This window comes from Temnothorax curvispinosus, unplaced genomic scaffold, assembly GCF_003070985.1.
Source record: "Temnothorax curvispinosus isolate PA1 unplaced genomic scaffold, ASM307098v1 QBEX01013717.1, whole genome shotgun sequence".
Taxonomy (NCBI): domain Eukaryota; kingdom Metazoa; phylum Arthropoda; class Insecta; order Hymenoptera; family Formicidae; genus Temnothorax; species Temnothorax curvispinosus.
In genome coordinates, this window is record NW_020223497.1 from 757,603 (window position 1) to 770,881 (window position 13,279).

General features: G+C 40.4%; 1 protein-coding gene across 1 annotated transcript; it reads right to left on the reverse strand.

Moving 5' to 3' along the window:
* Positions 1-72: 72 nt before the first annotated feature.
* LOC112463844 lies at positions 73-7,712 on the reverse strand. Its single transcript, XM_025030467.1, is given in 5 exon segments — positions 73-942; positions 945-963; positions 2,277-2,314; positions 2,317-4,478; positions 7,493-7,712. Coding segments are annotated over 4 exon segments (1,596 nt in total). The 5' UTR covers positions 3,628-4,478; positions 7,493-7,712; the 3' UTR covers positions 73-714.
* Between the last annotated feature and the right edge of the window lie 5,567 nt (positions 7,713-13,279).

Below are 13,279 nucleotides of genomic sequence, written 5' to 3' on the forward strand. Positions count from 1 at the left end.
GGAGGAGGAAATAATTTTCCTCAAACGAGTGAAATATTATAGCTATAAGGCTTGTGATTAAACGATCTGCGATTTTGATGAATACAACTTGATTTATTTAAGAATTAATCTAAAAACTTGTGAAATATTGAACAAGATATAATAAGATGAGATAGTCAAATAATTAATTTAGAAACTTGCGAAATTGAACAAGATATAATATGATAAAGTTAATTAAATAATACGATTATTCAAGAATCGACATTAGATTTAAGTAGGTCTAATGGATATAGAACTGCGTTAAGTTGGAAAATTCTAAGCTTTGAATATGAAGCTTCTTGAGGTGAAGGTCTTCAAGTTTGAGTAGGCCGACTTTTTCTCCGTCGATATTGCTAGGTTGCTCGCGTCGTCGTTCGCACTTCTGGTTACGTTGGCTTGTTGAATCGTTAAGTAAGCAGGCTATCGAGAGCTCGTCTCGAGTTGATCATCCATCAGCAAGGCGCGCCTCTTGGCTGTTAAACTTTAGCTATTGGTCACGGCAAATCAATCAAGAAAAGGGGAACCTCTTAAGAGCTACGAATGTCACGTGTGAAAAAACGCCAAAATCGAGTAAATCTTTTCTCTTGAGCTGTTACTTCCTTCTCGAGAACGAGAGAATCGTGCGGAATTATACGTTCGATATCGTGACAACACCTGCTCGTCGTGTCACATAAGCATGCGTGTGCGGTCTTTCAATTATTTAGTGCAGGCAGTGCGAGTAGATAAATTCTTCTTGATCTCTTTGTTGTCTGACCGCTTTCCTTTTTCGCTTCGTTTTCTCAATACTTTTGCAGGAATGTGTACGTGTTGCTTTTTTTTTGTTTTACTGAATTGCAAGATGAGAATTTTTTTTATCACGCGTTCCCCCCCTCCCCACACCTCAGTAATACCCGCGCAGGGAGAATATCGACTGACGAGCCGGACTCTCCTCCAGGAGGGGAATGCCTGTTAACACAACATTAAAATCTATATTGCAATTTATTAATAAAAGTGATCGTATAAGTTGTCTATCAATAAATAGCTCGCGAGTTTCTCTTTCCGAATTTAATGAACTTTGGACTTCGTAGAATAGTTCAAAATAACAGCTTTTTACATTCGTTCTAATGCAGGTTTTGTTGGATAATCAATTTAGAGTTGAATCTGTTTAACGATATTTATTTGTGATGATGTCTATTTAAAGTCATTTAAATATCCTTAGCCCAAATAAGACAATTGTTTAAATTGAATTCGGTGTTCTCAATTGACCTTAATAACGTTGAACCAAATTAGAAACTTTACTTCGCGACTTTTATTGCCAATAACGTTGATCAGATTTATAATCCGGGAATTGCAAAATGAGGAAATAATGTTACGCTGTGTCTCTTTAGTAACATAAAAACTAATACATTTTTAATGCGACAGTATTCCTGAGAATATACGCATGTATACATCGCAAGTACTTCTTTTTAAAGATATTTCCATGACATACTTACAGATAATTTTATCAAAATTTATCAAAAGGGATGCTTTTGAATTGCTCTTAATGTTATAAAATGTTTATTTAAAAATTTTGTCGCATACACATATTTTTTATAATTATGACAGTGGAATTTTGTTAAGAATTGAATACGTTTTAAATACATGAATGTTGAATGCATTTTCTGTTCATCTCTCTAATATTTGTATCAGAAAAAATATGTGTCTTGACATACTCTACAGTCTACACACATTCAAAGCTCGTCTTTTCCTGAGATAGATAGATAGAAAGGAAAGTATTTTAGAGAGTAATGCAGCGTTGGAAAAAAAATAATTCAATTCACATATATCACTTTAGGTCTAATTTTATTAAGATTAATTTATTAAAATTACAGTATCCTTATATTATGTCATGCCATTTAATAAAATTATGGTTTAGATTTATAAACTATAAGAAATTTGCACAATGACAAGAATAAATTAATTATATATAAAAGTTATTATTACTATGACAATCACACGTAAAACGATTATTGAAATTCCGATTGAATGAGAGAAAAAGGAGAGAAGAAATATGATTTGATATCAGATATATGATATGAAGAGGATTATATTGTTGGAGGGGAGGGAGAAATCGGATAATCTGAAAATTATATGAAATTAATTTCTAAAAATAGTGTAAACTACAAAACGGGGAATCGAATCAAACATCTTTCGTGATATGAAAGGACTGATTAGGGCAATGTAAATAGCTAACACCATGCCTGAAAACGCAACTATTTTCTGCCGAAAACATGTCTTACGTGACGGATCTCAGAGCGCCATAACGGAATCTCCTCCGCCAGCATCCCCTAAGTTGCCCGACGCGCTTCTCTCTATCGAGACCAGCGCCCCGGGCGAGCCCTTGAACCTCATTTTAGCGTCGTCCCCGACGACGACTGTCCTCTGACAGAAGATCAGAGTCACACAGCTGATGACAAACAGAATACTCGGCAGCAATAGCGCGATCAAGAACTCTTTATAGGTCGTTTCTAGATCGAATCGTGACACGACGACGCCCGTGTTAGCCTCGGCGTAGTAACACGGGAATCTGGCACGCGCGTTATGATCGGACCCGTCCTTCCCGTACTCGTGAAGGAACTCTTTGCACTCGTCCCGTAGGGTGTTGACGCATCCCTCGAGGTTGATCAACAGTCGGCTCTCGTTGGCGATGATCAGGCTCTGCTCCGGCGGCGCGACCAGATTGTCGTTGTCCAACGGCTTCGTGGCGAATATATTCAGATAGGACAAGTACGTGAAATTCGTCAGATCGCTCAGCAGATCTTTCTCCAGCACGGAACCGTTGATGCAGTCCACCGCCTCCACGCCCAACGTGGAGTTGAAGATCCCGTAGCAGGAGGCCATCATGACGTCTCCACGATCCTCGTGCCAGATCTCGCGATTAGTCTCTACGTCTATAGCTCGTTCACACTGGCTCAGATACACCTTGTCCCCACTGAGGAGGATCATGTTCTTATTCCTGGTCGGGATGTCGACGCATCTGCGGTCGCAGTTGTAGGGTGTGCGTATGCGCTCGCAGGTGCCGCGGTTACAATTGAACAGGCCGTCGATGTCGATGCAGGTGATCTTGCCGCGACGGCCGGAACACTTGAGGGGCGGGTCCGTGTCGTGGAACATGCACTCGAAGGCGTCGGTGATGTTGATGCAGGTGCCCGCGGAGCAGTTGAACGTGCCGGTCAGATTGCGGCACTCGTCCGCGATGCACTTGGATTTCTTCGCGTTCTCCTGATCGATACCGTAGCACGTCTTGTTCGTCGTGTTCGTGCAGTTCGCTAGGAGGATCGTGGACCCGTTTCGGCGTAGGTTCACGTGGATCTGCACGCAAGGCCCGGAGGTCTTGGACAGGCACCACTCGCCGCAGCTGCCCCAATCGCAATTGTCGGCGTTCACCGCCCGAATCGTCGTGCACATCGCGGGCACCTCGCTGATGCCCGATTGAAACGCCCGTCCGCTGGGCATGTAGATCGCGACCGTCAGGTATACCAGCGCGACCGAGGACAGTACCATCGTCATCTGGCAGATGCAGATCGTACCGCAGATGCGGCCATCCTGCGGCGGTATCACCAGATTCTCCACCGGAACTGGTTTCGGCATCCTGCCCCGATTGAGTTGATCGCACACCAATCGATTGTCTACGTGCACTTGTTCATCTTACGTGCGACAAAAGCGTAACTGGTGCGTGCGCTAGATAAACATTCGCTGTTTATATTCGTTTGAACGGATTGGAGAAGACTCGACGATGATTTATAACTAGCTGTCTAGAGTCTATAAGTCAGTCGTCGTGGATTCTTAATATTTCTCTTCAACGATCTTATCAACATTTGTAGAGAAGCGAAAGATCACTCTTGACTTCTCTCTAACATCCTGATAAGATATGCCGAATAAAAATCTTCAAATCTTCGTGCGTATCATTATTGTGACGGGCTGTTACGTAAGCTGAAACTGCACTCTTGTCGATAAAGTCCCACAACACTAGTATATTTGGATGGGAAATGATAATTATACTTTAACAGAGGCAGTTTTACTAATCAGAATAGAGCGTTTCAGCCACCAAAAATTAAGCGGTTGATACCCTTTGCCTGGCACTAGCTTTCTACATCTTGCGGAATTGGAGCGTCGCGAGAACCGTTTCGTCGCAACATTCCGTAGTCACATCACAAACACAGCGCGGCGTTGGTTCAGCTTTCTACCTCGGTCTTTACGTTTCGCAGGATCGCCGAATTCATCGAATCCCGCTCCACGCAGAAATGCGAGGGTGCGTTTGCATCATCGGCATTCCACGTCAGAGGTTTCCACGCGCGTGAGTCTCTCTCTCCTTTTTACCGCAGGACGAGTCCACCCGCGCGCATGTTCTGTTCCCGGTCCTCGTGTAATATACGGCCGACGGGCACCCTCGTGCGAGGACGCGCATTGATCGCGGTGCCGCGCGACTGCGCGTCGACGGACTGCAATGGTATACCGTGAGCGTTACCGCAATTGACGTCACGGCTACGAAAAACGTCTGAGGGAGGATGATGCGGGGTGATCTCCAGAGATGGCGGGTTCCGACCGATCCGGACCAACTGGTCGCGATTTTTCGAAATTTTTATAAGAGTCGAACGACGATGCGAGTTGGAGAACATTAGAAAATATGGGACTCTTGAGCGAGACATTCGATGTACTGTTCTTTCTCTTGATTTTCAGGGATTCAAGGTTTACGGTTTATTTAAAAGTCCTTAAATTGGAATTCAATTACATCTTTTGAAAACTTTTGTTCCGAATTAAAGACTGAGCTGGTAAAGCACAGCACAGTGTCCAAAATCGAGATATAAGACGTCTCATGTTCCTATTTTGGACATTGTCTTGTCCGGGAGAGAATAAAAATATACGTAAATCGCTTTTCTAAGAAAACTTCAAAGGTAACCAGGTATGCGAGAAATCGTAATAAAATCATCGCTGAGAACAAAGCAGGTTGAAGCGAAGCGTCGAAGTACGAAACTGGAATAATTCCCAGCTGATGCATTCCTCTAATGTGGATTCTATATGTATATGCGTTGCGGGTGATGGCCTATGCAAAGAGTTTCTAAGAGATCTAGGTGTAACGGCGAAACTAGGTCGACAACCATCCGTTTCACATGCCATTAAAATGACGGCAATACCTAGCGCGGTGTAACTTTGTTTCTTTATCTTCCGTGTTTCTGCAATTGTAATCTAAAAAAAAAAAAAAAAAAACTACGTGACCGTTATTTATATTGGTGTTTTACGTCTTGTAGATCGATGCTGAAAACAATTTCCGGCGGCCGTTCCAAAGGGAGTCTTGGTATATCGGTCGTAAACTTTTACGTGTTTTCTTTAATATCGTATAGTATACATTTTCTCTCCAAGAAGCACATAAAATATTTTATCTCCGCAAGTGTAAGGGTACAATATGTAATTTCCTTTTCTAACTTTTTTACAACGTTGACATTGCAGAGGCTTTATAAGCAAGACTCTCGGCGGATGATCGCAAGAGACATTTTTGTGATACAGAATTCTTTCCGAAAATCAGTTCCTTTTTTCACTTCATTACGCAAAATAAATCTGCCGCGATATTGTGACACACTTCCGTTAACGACCTTCGCAACATGTGGCAATTTAACCGGAATGGATGGAGAACAAGAGAAGAGAGAAAACGCTGATAAAACGTGAGCGAGGGTAACAAAACGAGGCTTATGGTGTTCGCAGTGTAAATTTATCGAGCGTCAGGCTCAGACGGTATGGCGCCCCCGTTTTATGCGGTTTTCCACAAATGTATAATATACACACGCGTCGGACTCGTCGCCTAACGCTCGCACGGAATCACGCAACTCGAATCGTGTCAACAACAATTTTTCGTATCGATCGGCACGGGAAAACACGGACGATTTCTGTGATAATTGCCTCATATATGTCTTTGCGTTCTTCATAAAGCAAAACTGGATCTGCAAGATAATTTTTTACATCGTAATTTAACTGGAGATGTATGTTTCTATATAAAGAAGAATAAAGAGGCAGGCGAGAATATTCTTCGGAGATTAAAGCTAATAATTTCCAAGTACAGGAATGTTGAATTGGTATTTATAAAATAGAATATCTCCGTTACAATCTCCTTTTATAAGAAATTCACAAGTTTACAGACAGATAATTCTCCAGATATATATAACATCGGGGAAAATGCGCATCAATGTTATGCAGTGTAATTGCGCGCGGTTCGATCGAATCTTAAATGAGGTCGACTGCAATAGAGTTTGTCGCGTTTTCTGCGGCTCACCTGAGAATCGATCACCTGCTTTTAAATTATTCAGCGCAAAGACTTTTCGCGACGCGGACATATTTCCATATGTATGCTCGTATGTATTCTCAATCTACTGCGGTGGACCAGCATAAAGCGTCATATCTATCACTCGGTAATATTCCACCTACCGATGTTACAGAACATGTTTTACATCTAATTACGCGAAAGCTACAGATACTTATCTTATAATACCCCCAAGGCTAATGCCGTGATATATGACTTATCGTGCGTTTTATAACGCAATGAGAAATAAAGTAGTACACTGAGAAAAAAATTTTGAGATCCAAGAAAATATTTCTTTGAATAGTCCTAATAACATATTTACTTAATATAATACACATATTTATTTAGAATTAGATATTTTTACTTAATTTAAGTAAAGATATGTAATTCTAAATAAATATGTGATTATATTAAGTAAATATGTTATTATAGGACTATTCAAAAAAATATTTTCTTGGATCTAAAAAATTTTTTTCTCAGTGTAATAAGAGAATAATCTAGTGCAAAAGCGTTACGATAAAATTATTTTGTACCGATGATAATATTAATAATCGATTTGTGTTAATTAAAGTCTTTTTCTTTCTTCTAAATTAATTTTATGAGAACTATAGATGTAAATATTGTAAATATATCGAGGAGAAAGAAAGATTTCTGTTCGATTTTTCGTTCAACCAAACAGGCGAACGCGTGATTGACACGTGTTGTAGCCAAGAATGAACGATCGATCGCGCTACGATTGGTCAAACCCTAGATTTACCGGACCTGACCGCACTCGGGTGATTCCATTCCTTTATAATTTACAACACTTTCTTACGACGTAAAAGAAAGAAAAGAAAATTCCGACTGCAATGAAAAAGAAAAGATTCCGTTGATTTGTTGCAGCAGAGAGACGCAATTAACAACGAACACGCGAAGCGGATTAAATGGGAACGGCTTACCCCGCGATTGCAATTTTTATTCGACGCTGGCACTGTTTTAATCTCGCGCGGGAAGATATATTTAATTTCGAGAAACATTTATGGGGGAAAACTTATCACAGCTTCTTCCCACGCGTTGCGTCATTTCTTCATTGACGCGCGTGAATTATATCCACTGAAGGTACACGTCATTGAAATTACCCTTGCTGCATCTCAAACTATTCTCATTGAAATTATAATGACTCACAAATTCACTCGGTGATTCACTAACAGATCGCCACCAACGGAATCGTTCTTCGCGGATATAAAACGAGCGAGAGGACTCGTTGATGGTTTCCTGCTCCCCTCATTGATCAGCCGGCGATAGCGTCGCGGATTCGCGCGCGTCACGCGGCCGATCGAACGACAAAGAACACGTATCGGGTATGCGGGAAGTATACGGGCACTCCTTGAAAAAAGTTGCGGCATTAGTTTCGCCGAGAGACAATCACCTGTCGAGCACCTGTCACGCGTTGTTTACGCGGTCCTCCCGCCGGAGCGCGGATTCGCACCACCTGCTCTCGCCGAAAGGGGATGCTAAACGCGCTTCGGAGTCCGCGCGCGCTCCTCGCGCGGGGGTGAGAACGGTCGGAGAACGCCCGTGTGGAACTGCACGGGGGGTTTTGCGTCCGGATCTTCAATCTGTTACTTACGCAACGGCGGGACGACTCGCCGATCCGGCGTAAAAACCGCAGAAAATCCGCTCTTTCCCCGCAGTCCGGTCTCGGCCGAGGGAAACAAATATGGCGGTACGACGGCCGTACTGGAGCTGCAACTGCTCCACCTCGCAGTTGCCGTATTGTACCACAAAATCAATACCCCGCGTTGCTACCAACACACCATCGTTTTGTCATCGCGAGGCAAAGCCGCGCGGCGGCACGCACGTCCACGCTCATCTCTCCTGGCCATGCCGGTGGGCGAGCCGCCCACGTATACGCGTCGATTATGGGAGTAAAAGGATTGACCTGAATGAGAATTCGATACCCTCGCCCGTTGGTCTCGCTGATAACGGGCCAGAGTCCGCGCCCCCAACACCGAAAACCGAAATCCCTCGTTCGTCCGCCCGCGTGCGTTCCCGTATATTGTCTCGACGTCGCGTCGCTTCTCCTCATCCTTTCGATCAACAACGGCGATTCCTTCGCGAAAAAACGACGACCTGCGCTTTGACGTCACACGAAGAGAGTGGCCTGGGAAATAAAAAGTCGGAGGAGATCGATTGATTCTTGTTCCTTAGGCGCGCTTGGGCTCACATCGCTCGCTCGCCGATCCAATTGGGGGATTCGCGGGAATTGGTTACGCGCAGGAATCCTGGGAATGTCCTAATTACTGTTCCAATCCGCTGGTTCGTCGGCTGCCCTCTTTGATTGCCTCGGCATTCTCTCTCTCGAGAGTTGGTCACTGGGAACGTGTTCAGGGACAGAAACCGACCACACGAAAATGGCACGTGGGCTAAGCACGTGCAGTTAATTTCGAGCGCGTCGTTAATTTAGTCGGTATTGGAAAGGGTGTTAAGATTGCACCGTTCAGATACGGCTCGTCCGTGAGAGATATATATATTTGCATCAATGCACTCGTGCGCGCGTATTCATGGCCATAAATAGAAACGGCGTCCGATATCTCCAATAATCCATCCCTCCGGCTCTTCCGTATTTCGAGCTCTCTATACCTACAAAAATGTAGCGCCGAGAAGCTCATACATTAATGCAGATATATTCGTCTCTTTACTTGAGAAATTTTCAAATTTATTCCTTCAGCTTGCGACAATATTCAACTGGAGGAGCGTCATAAAACCACTGATAAAATATGGCTATTTTCATAACTGAGTACTGGAAATAAAGTCTTTTTTAAAGTGAAATTTATGTGGGAAAAGAATTATATCAATTGCTCTTGTCAATTAATCATGTGGGAATTAACAAGATTCACGAGATTTATCGTCTGTTATAATATTGTTGCGATATGGGATTACCGTGAAATCCCTCGCTGTATCAGATCGCGTATTATTGTCGGGTATCCAACGTGATTTGTCTTTAAACAAACTGAATTTTATAATAAGAAAATTATGATTGTAATCGTTGGACTCGGATTTAGTGATTTGAAAAGAATAAATTGTAAATATATACAACAATATATACGTGCATACACTGTAAAAAAATTTTGTAAAATTACAACTATTATAGTGAGTAATTTTGAGACCCACTAATAGTTGTAATTATACAATATAATGGTTGTAATTTTACAAAATTACAGTACGGAAGGAAAAAATAATTTTGTATTACAATTACACAAATTAAAAATGTGTGGAAATTTACACCTTTTATAGTGGGTCTCAAAATTACCTGTAATTTTACAAAATTTTTTTACAGTGTAAGATTTTTTAATCTCTTATTGTTCTTATACTATAATTTTATTAAGTTATTCAGAAGTTCTAAAATCAATAATTTTATGATCGTGACCTTGGCTATTCTATCTCGACGTTTAATATGTATACTTTCATTGGCATGGAGGTTTTTTCAGTTTGTCTCTGCCAAAACAAAAAGTTGTACTGGTACCGATTTGTACGAATCTGACAATTAGCGAAGACTTGGCAGTGTCATTTACGTTTGACGTGGCATAAAAACGGACGGCCCACATTTCGGTTCGCTGGCTATCGGCCAATTTTCCGCAGGACCGCCGACGAGAGGGACGAATCAGCCTGGGACTATCCCCGGTTACATCGTTAAGGTCAATCTGTCTCACTATGTCAGTGTGGCACCTAGCGCCATGTCGCCGATAAAGAGGGATGGTATAATAGCGATTCTACTATTGTCTGCACGATGATTCACGTGAACATTTTCATTCACAGAAAACGCTGCATTTTGTTAGAAACAATTAAAAATTCTACATTTTTACGTCGCAACGCGTTCGTGAAAATAACGCTCTCTTTTTCAATTAGTTTCTTTATGACTTCTACACTCATGTAAAAATTGTCATTTTTCAATTATATCAAATCATAAAATGTCTCTAATCATTAATACATAAAGATAAAATATATATCTTAATCAGAAAATTCGTCAAAAGTTTGGCCTAGTAAATTTCTTGTAATAAATATCTAATAAAAATTTTCTTGGAACTTTTATTTAAAAAAGAAAGAAAGAATGTTTCTCTTGCTCTATATATAACTCAGAAATTTACATTAATTTTAAAAAGTTTATCCTATTAATCCTTAACAATAAATATAAGATCAATCAAAATAAATTGGTGAAATGATAGATATTTCGTAATTTGTTATAACGAACCATTACTATGAGCAGTTTTTAGCTTTAGATATTGCATTCAAGTCGAGAGCACTTTGCACTCAAGTATAGTCAGTCCTCCAACTTAATAAAGATGGTCGACGATATTCTCGATTGTACAAGAATAGAAAAGACTAGCAATATAAAAGATTTATAAAAGAGTCTCCGAATCTGTCTAAATAGCATTCAAAATTTATAAAATAATTAGATAATTGTCCAAACGATTTCATATTTAAATATCGAAGATTGTGAAACCTTGATTTTCGGACAACAAGTTTAATCGAAAGTATAGATAGATATTGATTTTTAGCAATTTATTTTATAGAACAGTCACATCTCTCTTTCTTCGTGCCGCCACCTCGCTTTTCTTTGATTGATCAAAAGCAAAATTCAATTTCTCTAACTAAATTTAAACGTGATTGGACTCGATAATCGCGAAATGCAAACCGTGTTCCACATTTCGCAACCACTGCGACGCGAAGTATCGAAAAGCGTATCAATAAACTGCGTTCGCCGTGTTAATGGAAGCCGCTGCGAGTCGGTCGACATCCTTCTTAGAAGCAGTTACACAATTTTAGTGACTGACGGAAGCTGCGCGGTAACAGATGCTTTCTTCGTCGTCAGACGGAAATTAATATTGATACCCGTTCGACCGATCGTCTGGAGAATTGTTCGTTACGTCATTCGCGATAATAATAACTCTTCAAACCATCTTGGAAAATAGCATTTAGGGGATGGTAACGTATTTATTAATTAATAGGTACTTGAAATAAGTTTGTGTCATTGAAACCATCAGCACACGCAGAAAATTTTTCTCGAATAATGTAGAATACTCATAATAAAATTTACTAGATTTGCTAGGTTCCGGTAAGATATACGCGTATTCAACCGGAAATTAATATATGACAATAAAAATGTAATAGTTTGATCAGATACATCTTGTAACCTAAAGGTAAATAAATTTGCCATACTAACAAGGAAATATGAGAACAGTAAAAAAAGTCCCATACTAGTATGTGTATATTCGACGTTGTAGCTTGAATTGCCAACTTCACATGTCTTGGATTGAGCGTTGTTTTTTAAGACAGTATAGGAAAAATATAATCTAGAATGGTACCTATTGTGAACTGTATAGAAATATTCGTTGCGTATCTGGCAATAGTTTATGTTCTTTATAGAAATGCGATAGTAACCGCGATCGTGGACGACGGAAGGCGCGCGGCGCGAGCGGCAACGTGGGCTCGCGCGGCGAGAGGATTCGGCTCGCGCCCGCTACGCGGCGCATCGCCGGTACATTCTCGCGTGATTAAGATTCAACATCGACCTTTATATCTAGGGCAGCTCGGCAGGGTCCCTACAGCGTTCTTAAGTTCGCACGTGGCGGACAGCTGACCGCCACAACCTATAACGGCAACTTATTCAACTTATGTTTTTTGACATGACTGCAACAGACGTCTCGTTTTTTGTTCATCAGCGATATTCGGGATAAGACACAATCGAACAAAATATAATTGAATCATTCGTCTTTAAATTAACGTAGTAAAACGCGCTCTCGAAAGTCCCATACTTGATGGAAATATTTACTTCTGCGTATAGTTTTATTTTTTGCTCTCTAAATTTTCCTATACTTTCTTGAAATCTTTTGCATATTATGACTATATCCTAGCCGTGCAAGATTAGTATGGTATTTACTTTGTTCGTGTATACTTGTATTTACGAGAAAAATTTTCTGCGTGCAATAGATTGAAACCACTCGATATGTATATCTCTCTTAAAATTTCTACATCTTGTAGATGAAGCGAACTTCATCTACAAGCGAAGGGCTTAATTTCGTTTCAGTGACTTCGTCACTGTTCCAAACTCCAACTAGACCGGGAGCGCTTATTGGTTTTCCTTCTTAAATCACAAGGATATCAGACAGTTGGTTGTCAGATAGAATTAAGGAAAGTATATCTGGCATATAAAGAAGATTTCTTTGTCCTTTATCTTCTTCAATTCTGAGTCTTTTCTGAGATATAAATTTGTTTTTTATTAAGAATAAATGCAGATATCATTTTATAAATAGTTCTGGACATCGATTTTGAAAAGAAGCACCTATCGCTGCTTTAATCGATATGCCTTGAATGTCAAGTTAAATTTTACATGGATAATCGAATGCTCAGCTGAATAGTCGCAGCTGTTCTCTAATCTAAAGTCGTTACATCGAACAGTTTGCGTCTCAAAGTAAGAATCTCCATTCCGAGTATCTCACTTGGTATTCCCTTAAGACGAGATTTCAAGTAAACGCGACTATAAATATGGACTTAAGAATTCAAGATTAAAGCACACACTGGTCTTAACGCTGAAATAGCGGTAATAAAATCTCCGTTATTTCCTCCTACATAAACAAAGCGAGGTTCATGACTCCATCGCGTTCAACTCCGATTTAATTGCAACTCGTTAGGATAAGGACGGACTATTTGAGTCAATATATTTTAAAGAAAAAATCGTATAAAAAATTTTCAAAACAGAGAGGAGCTTTTCAATTTTTAAGGTAGAGAGGGCTTTTTGGCTTGAAAATTTTTATCCGATTTTATCTTTAACTGACTCGAATAGCTCGAATCTCCTTACCCTATTCTTATTTCTCAACCGATCCTTCGAAATTCTCGGATCGATGGTAGAACTACTTCTTAAGAGTGGTATATTGCATCGAATAAATAATAAAAAACAACATAAAAAATATA